Source organism: Eptatretus burgeri, chromosome 11 (genome assembly GCF_056783735.1).
Source record: "Eptatretus burgeri isolate ZD-2024b chromosome 11, Ebu_testis_v1, whole genome shotgun sequence".
NCBI lineage: Eukaryota > Metazoa > Chordata > Myxini > Myxiniformes > Myxinidae > Eptatretus > Eptatretus burgeri.
In genome coordinates, this window is record NC_140971.1 from 58,699,248 (window position 1) to 58,707,766 (window position 8,519).

At 38.6% G+C, this 8,519-nt stretch overlaps 1 protein-coding gene across 6 annotated transcripts in view; it reads right to left on the bottom strand.

Moving 5' to 3' along the window:
* SMC6 (structural maintenance of chromosomes 6) overlaps positions 1-5,821 on the bottom strand; it is a 157,237-nt gene extending 151,416 nt beyond the window's left edge. Inside the window, exons 1-2 of one of the 6 annotated variants that reach the window (XM_085846620.1) lie at positions 5,717-5,821; positions 138-296 (exon numbers count right to left, since the gene is read on the bottom strand). In XM_085846620.1, the coding sequence (XP_085702746.1) occupies positions 138-269 (132 nt within the window). In that variant the 5' untranslated portion in view covers positions 270-296; positions 5,717-5,821. Of the gene's footprint in view, positions 1-107; positions 3,709-5,716 lie in introns of those variants that run through there. The other 5 variants (XM_085846621.1, XM_085846622.1, XM_085846624.1 and 2 more) reach the window with 5 other exon arrangements.
* Positions 5,822-8,519: the final 2,698 nt, after the last annotated feature.

Here is an 8,519-nt window from a genome sequence, read left to right on the forward strand (position 1 = left end):
CTAAACAACAACAAAAAAAACAGGTTAGAAAACAATTATTATTCTTTCCCTTCATGGATCTCAATCTTTGAGTATGAAGGAATAAATAAATAAATATTTTTTTAAACCTCAATATGAACTTGCAGTGATCTTTATACCATTGAGGAACATTCATTTTCAGCAGCATCAGTAGCATCATCAGTAGCATCAGCAACATCACCATCACCATCACATCGAAGTCTCTTGGATGATGGGGGCTTTCCAGGAAGGCAGCTCCGTTTGGATAACATTGCTGTGGCAGTTTTACACCAAACAAACTACTTGGAAGTGGGGGAAGGAGGGAGGATTTAGCCACTAACACGAAGGGGTGAAAATGGTTATAAAAACCCTCATATACTCACAAGAAGGATAACACAACAGACGTCTACAATTCCTGCTTTAAACCAAGTTAAAAAAAACAAAAAACATAATTAACAACAATAAATAATTAGAATGGCACTCGGTAGAGCGCATACCTCCACCACGTAATGCCTGATTCACGAGAACATATCGGGCCCAATCAATAAATTTTTGAAATGTCATGCTATACAGTATATCGTTTTTGGCCCTATCTCTCAATGGTGAAGAATCACTGTAAAAATTCCAGTAGCCGGATCCAGATCCGGATCTTCACCAAAATCTAAACAGTTCGTCCTTTTCACACACCCAACCTGTCCACAAAATTTCATCCGGATCCGTCCACAACTTTTTGAGATATCCTGTAAACAAACAGACAGACAGAAAGAGGTGAAAGCATAATGTCCTTCACCTCGGTGGTGGAGGTAACAAGGCCATAAAAGGAAACCGATACATTAAAATATAGTGTGGGTAATTCCAGCGTAACGGACGTAACATTGAGACAAAAATTGCATCACTAATGTTGAAATTTTGAAAAGGTTGGCCATATTACAGAGAGTTTCTTTATTACATATCGTAATTAGTCTCTATGGCTTTCTGATATTGGTACAAACCTCACTGTGTAGTCTACTACTAAAGCAAAAATCAACATTTAAGAGGCGTAATGGACGTTACATCGAAATGGACACAACTAAAACTGGCCATAGCACAATTCTTAAATCCTGCGAAATAACGAATTTGTAGTATACTTTTCATTCATGGTAAGCAAACTAAGCATTAGTAGCATACTTTCTATACGATACGATCCAACGATACGATCTGTCTGTTGTTTGTCAAAATATTTTGAAAAGTTCACCGTAACGGACGTAACTCAGCAATGTAACGGACGTAACCCATGCGATTACATATTGGGTAGTCAACGCTAGGGCACATTTTATGATATCTATATAATCTCTTACATACATCAGCAAACATTTGGTTGTCTAACAGCTTGTATAAGCCTCATTGCTTGCATATGCCTCGTTGATGTTGATCGATAGGCATACCTGCCAACCTTTTTGGAATGAAAAAAAAAAAAAAAAAAAAAAAAAATCGGTAGATTTTTGCGCGACGCAGGGGCATGCCCCCCCCCGGAAAATTTTAGAAAAAAATGGTGCACTCTCCTGCATTTTAGACCACTTTATAGCCTCAATAAAATCAACTATTTACCACAGCAAAATCTGGCCTACTTGTCAAATTTATTATGTGCAACAAGTAACAGCTTCCAAAATAATTACACTGGCACTTCAATACACGACATTTTTGAAACAAGTAACCAAAATGGCAAAATAGTACATTATCCTGCATTTAAAGTTTAGACCACACAATTTCCTCAATAAAAACGACATATTTACCCCAGAATCAGATGTATTACATGTATGTACAAGTGTACTGTATGTAGCCACTTCAAAATAATTACACTGATATTTCACTGTGTATCTTCAAACGAACTACATATATACATGTGCCATGTATATAGGTGTACAGTTCATGCCAGTCACTCTGATGCCCATTTTGTATTAACCAGTGATTCAGTGTACAAAGTGTACAGTTCATTCCAGTCACTCTGATGTTCTGCAGTTCATGTTTTATAACCAGTGATTCAGTGCACTCATGACACCAAGTTTAAACAATAATGTACAAAAATAAATGTAAGCACAGAAATACAGTACACTGATAATTTACAATGTGACTTTACAATATCAAAATGTGTAAAGTTCACTGGGACTGTGGGACTCATTCTGTAAACGTCCAGAGCTTCACTAATTATTGAGTGCCTGGCAGGTGGCAGATTTAGCTGTTTTCAGGAGCTCCTCTGATGGTTTCCAGCTACAACAAGTGCAGCCAACTTTCTTAAAGATATTGATCTTGGCTGCCAATAGCCCACACAGTATGTTGCGGATACCATAGTGGTCTTGATACACATTGGCATGCCCCTCCTTCCCTCGTCCAAGTGTGCTCCGTTGGTCAGATGTAATCTTTTTGACCATGCTGAACAGGGATTCGCAATAGGCATTGCTGTGTGGAATGAGGAGGGTGTGCTTTGCCAGCCTACACAGGTTGGGGTAAGCTGATTGGTCAGTGGCTGGATCCTTCAAACCTTCCATAGAGGACCAGAACACATCCACTCTATCATGCTGGTCAAAAGATGGTCGCTCAGTCTGGGTGGCAGACTGATACTGACAAAATTCCATCAGTAGAGCATCTCTTGAGACCACTGGTACCACAGATGGCGGCAGTTGCTCCACCAGCTCCCAGTTTTGAAAAGTGATCGTTAACGGCTAGTGGCAAGTTGTGTTCTACAACAAATCCTTGGAACAGGACTTCAGCGTTTATTGCCAACGCTGTCTGTGTTTTCGGCAAAAACATTTTCATCAAGGGCGTGCTTTTGACAACGTTCGCGTTTTTCACGTGTTTGTTTGTTTTAATGTGAGTGGCAATATCTCCGTAGCCGCTGTGAGACACAGATATATCAGTCCTGCACAGCTCACAGAACACGTGCTTCGTACCTTTCCGCGATGCCTTGATCTACGAATGTTCTTTTGTCCACTCGTCCTTGAAAACATTGTCGTACCGCAAAGGTGGCTTTTCTTTTCAGGCATGTCCATTGTGATTGTTGTGAAAGCATCCGCGCGAAAAATGGCTTTGTTGTTGTCAACTCGACCGTGCGATGCGAGTGACACCAGGTGGTTACGCGCGTCTGCTATCACTAAATTAAGGGCGGATAATCAGATTTAACGATAGCAGACGCGTGTAACGGTGTAGACGCGTGCATAGACGACGGAAAAATGTAAACTGCAAGGTGCTGTACAGTATCGTATTCTGTAACTCGGATAAAAAAAAAATTCCCTGAATTTTAAAAACCGGTAGCCGGTAGATAGCCTCGAAAATCGGTAGTCTACCGGCTAAATCGGTAGGGTTGGCAGGTATGGATAGGCACAGAGAGAAATGGACCAAATATGTTGATGAGTAGTTACAGCCTGATCCTAAATCAGTAATATTCATCAGCGAATACTACTTCGGATTAAAACATTCATCAAATAGCCATATTTTCGACAAAATAACAGACAGAATTAGAGGGGGAGCACTCGGTTGAGTGCAAAACCTCCGCCGCCAATACTGCTAGGTCAATCAAGTGAACCTGATATCCTATTCAATCAATTTGACGTCAACAGTGCTCACAGAGTTATAGTTTGCAACTTTACTTTTACATACTCAATTCATTCGTCATAACTAGATTCCTTGAGACAGAAATTGATTTTACATGGGTATATCCACCTGAAGTTCCAAAATCAGTGCAATTATAATTTTGGCATGTTTTTTGTTGGAAATCACTTATAACATGTAGAAATGCAAAAAAAATAAAATAAAAAATAAAAAAAAATCGAAATTTTGTTGAAAAAAAAAAGTTGCAATTTTTTTTTTTTTGGGGGGGGGGGGGTTTGGAATCACTTAAAACATGTAGAAATGCAAAAAAAACAAAATTTAAATATTTTTCAAAATGGCCGCCATAGCGGCCATATTGGATTTTGGACCAGGTCCAAAATCGAATGGCATGATCCTTGGACCATACCTAATCCCCCCACCAAGTTTCGTCGAAACCCGTCGAGTTTTTCCGTAATACTGTTCACAAAAACAAACAAACAAACAAACAGAAAGGGATGAAAACAGTAACCTCCGATCTTCGATGGCGGAGGTTAATGACTTACCGTTGGAAGACGTTGAGGCAGTTCTTTCAAGATGGCCGCCAAATCACGTGACATCATCCACGGAGTAAATATCGCATAAATCATGAAAATTCAGACCTAACTAAACACCGTCCAACAGAAATCCTTTTGAAAAATACATTTTCAAATTTTATGCTTTATGTCCATTATTATGTGGAATTACACGTATTGTATTTTGAGGGAACACTCCAGGCTATTGATCGATATAGGGTCAGCACCAAAAACACAGAAATCTTACACAATAGTGTCGGGTTAAGGAGGTGGTGGGGGGGAGAGGAGGAAGGAGGTGGTGGGGGGGGAGAGGAGGGAGGAAGGAGGTGGTGGGGGGAGGAGGGAGGAAGGAGGTGGTGAGGGGGAGGAGGGAGGAAGGAGGGAGGAAGGAGGTGGTGGGGGGAGGAGGGAGGAAGGAGGTGGTGGGGGGAGGAGGGAGGAAGGAGGTGGTGGGGGGAGGAGGGAGGAAGGAGGTGGTGGGGGAGAGGAGGGAGGAAGGAGGTGGTGGGGGGAGGAGGGAGGAAGGAGGTGGTGGGGGGAGGAGGGAGGAAGGAGGTGGTGGGGGGAGGAGGGAGGAAGGAGGTGGTGGGGGGAGGAGGAAGGAGGTGGTGGGGGGGAAGAGGAAGGAGGTGGTGGGGGGGAAGAGGAAGGAGGTGGTGGGGGGGAAGAGGAAGGAGGTGGTGGGGGGAAGAGGAAGGAGGTGGTGGGGGGAAGAGGAAGGAGGTGGTGGGGGGAAGAGGAAGGAGGTGGTGGGGGGAAGAGGAAGGAGGTGGTGGGGGGGAAGAGGAAGGAGGTGGTGGGGGGGGAAAGAGGAAGGAGGTGGTGGGGGGAAGAGGAAGGAGGTGGTGGGGGGAAGAGGAAGGAGGTGGTGGGGGGAAGAGGAAGGAGGTGGTGGGGGGAAGAGGAGGGAGGTGGTGGGGGGGAGGAGGAAGGAGGTGGTGGGGGGAGGAGGAAGGAGGTGGGGGGAAGAGGAAGGAGGTGGGGGGAAGAGGAAGGAGGTGGTGGGGGGGAGGAGGAAGGAGGTGGTGGGGAGGGAGGGAGGAGGTGGTGGGAGGAGGATTTGGGAAGCGGGGGAGGGCGGTTCATGCAGGTGCTGTGGTGGAACAAGAAAACCCCCTGATTTCTGTTCTTATTTTCACACTTAATTTATCTCATTCTTGAATGAAATAGATTATTTAACCGCCTCTCGATTGTAATAGTTTTTATAAGAAAACGCCAAATCAACAAACAATAAAATGACTGGTCGCCCCCGTTATGTTTTTCCGTGACACAATATCTGGTTAATTGGCCTTCGAACTCCCTCCCATGATGAGGAAACCCGGTTTGTTGACATTCCTGGTGAAGATACGAACATTAAATCCCTTTATCCCTCCTTTATTTTTATTTTCCATTTCAGGCGATTCGAGCTCTCCGCATTCAATGCGATATTAAAATTAAGAAACGGGTATCGCCTCAAAAAGTGGAAAATGTACATTTTTTTACAATGTACTCGTGCGCACAAACAGCACATAAGGATTTATGTAAATTTATATCTACTTCGTGAAGTACAAATACAGAAAAAGCGAAAATAACGCCAAACTCACCTCAGCTTCAAAAATGGCGCCGAACGCACTCACTGACGATTAGAACCAGGAAATTAAAGTGAAGCGAAGCGAACGTTCGACGTTTCTTTTCCTCACGGTCGTTTCGTGTTAATACTATTAATGCGATTTCCACTCACACTTCGGTAAAGACAGACTTTTAAAAATAATCCTTTGGGAATTTAAACCTGACCGAGTAAACAGTGCACCGCAATATCAATACACCTCCCCATAATACTGATCCTGAAGCCTTTTCCATGTACGAAAGGAGAAGAGGAGGAGGTGAGAGAGAGAGAGGAGGGTAGATTGTGTATTTATCGTGATTATCGGCTGGAGCAGTGGTTCTTTACTTGGGTTCGGTGAGCCAGTCTCAGGGGTTCGGTGAAAGCCCTCCGAAACACTTGCAATTTTGCTATAATTTGCCTTCAGTCGAACTTCATTTTTTTTCAGGATCAGGACGTCAAGTAAGAAAAGGAAATAGTCGAAGGATTACGTGCGGTACGGGTTCACGTATACCAGCGTATACCTGCCAACCCTTTTTGAAGGAAAAGCGGGAGGGAGGCGGTGCGACGCGTTTTCAAAACTCGAGGGGGAGCACTCGGTAGAGTGCAAAACCTCCGCCGCCAATACTGCTGGGTCACTGAAGTGAACCTGATATCCTATTCATTGTAGGTCAAAACGGATCAGACTCGACTGAACCACGATTGAATAAACTAAACTAGATCGACGCACATGTAGAAATGCCCCAAAAAAATCGAATTTTTTTTGAAAAAAAAGATGGTTTTTTTTTGGTTGGAGATCACTTAAAACATGTAGAAATGCAAAAAAAAAAAATTCAAATATTTTTCGAATAAAATCGAAATTTTTTTGAAAAAAAGTTGCAAAATTTTTTTTTCTCCAACAAATTTATTTATTTTTGGTTGGAAATCACTTAAAACATGTAGAAATGCAAAAACAAAAATTCAAATATGTTTCAAATAAAATCGAAATTTTTTTGAAAAAAAGTTGCTAATTTTTTTTTTCTCCAACAAATTTTTTTTTTGGGTTGGAAATCACTTAAAACAAGTAGAAATGCAAAAACAAAAATTCAAATATTTTTCAAATAAAATCGAAATTTTTTTGAAACCAAGTTGCTAAATTTTTTGTTTCTTTCTCTAACAAATTATTTTTTTGGTTGGAAATCACTTAAAACATGTAGAAATGCAAAAAAAATAAAAATTCAAATATTTTTCAAATAAAATCGAAATTTTTTTGAAAAAAAGTTGCTAATTTTTTTTTCTCCAACAATTTTTTTTTGGGTTGGAATCACTTAAAACATGTAAAAATGCAAAAACAAAAATTCAAATATGTTTCAAATAAAATCGAAATTTTTTTGAAAAAAAGTTGCTAATTTTTTTTTTCTCCAACAAATTTCTTTTTTGGTTGGAAATCACTTAAAACAAGTAGAAATGCAAAAACAAAAAATCAAATATTTTTCAAATAAAATCAAAATTTTTTTGAAACAAAGTTGCTAAATTTTTTGTTTCTTTCTCTAACAAATTATTTTTTTGGTTGGAAATCACTTAAAACATGTAGAAATGCAAAAAAATAAAAATTCAAATATTTTTCAAATAAAATCGAAATTTTTTTGAAAAAAAGTTGCAAATTTTTTTTTTCTCGAACAAATTTTTTTTTTTTTTTTGGTTGGAATCACTTAAAACATGTAAAAATGCAAAAACAAAAATTCAAATATGTTTCAAATAAAATCGAAATTTTTTTGAAAAAAAAGTTGCTAATTTTTTTTTTCTCCAACAAATTTTTTTTTGGTTGGAAATCACTTAAAACAAGTAGAAATGCAAAAACAAAAATTCAAATATTTTTCAAATAAAATCGAAATTTTTTTGAAACCAAGTTGCTAAATTTTTTGTTTCTTTCTCTAACAAATTATTTTTTTGGTTGGAAATCACTTAAAACATGTAGAAATGCAAAAAAAATAAAAATTCAAATATTTTTCAAATAAAATCGAAATTTTTTTGAAAAAAAGTTGCAAATTTTTTTTTTCTCGAACAAATTTTTTTTTTTTGGTTGGAATCACTTAAAACATGTAAAAATGCAAAAACAAAAATTCAAATATGTTTCAAATAAAATCGAAATTTTTTTGAAAAAAAGTTGCTAATTTTTTTTTTCTCTAACAAATTTTTTTTTGGGTTGGAAATCACTTAAAACATGTAGAAATGCAAAAAAAAAAAAAATCAAATATTTTTCAAATAAAATCGGAATTTTTTTGAAAAAAAGTTGCTAAATTTTGTTGTTTTTTTTTTCTCTAACAAATTAATTTTTTTTTGGTTGGAAATCACTTAAAACATGTAGAAATGCAAAAACAAAAATTCAAATATTTTTTCAAAATGGCCGCCATAGCGGCCATATTGGACCAAGTCCAAAATCTAATGGCATGATCCAGGAGTATTTCTGTAATACTGTTCACAAACAAACAAACAAACAAACAGGGGTGAAAACAGTAACCTCCGTCCATCTTCGATGGCGAAGGTTAAAAATGAAGCAAAGTGGTGCAATCTCCTGCATTTTGAGACCACAGTTAGTTGAAATATATCAACATATTTTTAGAGTGAAAAAGAGAAAACTTAACATGGTTGATCGACTCACCAATCTTTATTTTTCTAAGACATCATGATCATCAATCACGTTTCCATAAATTACTCACTGTCCAAGCTCTACATGTATGTGTCCATACGTGTACACAAGAGTTTACATAAATTCACTGATACATATTTATGAATGAAATGACTGGCCACTCTGATTTCATAAC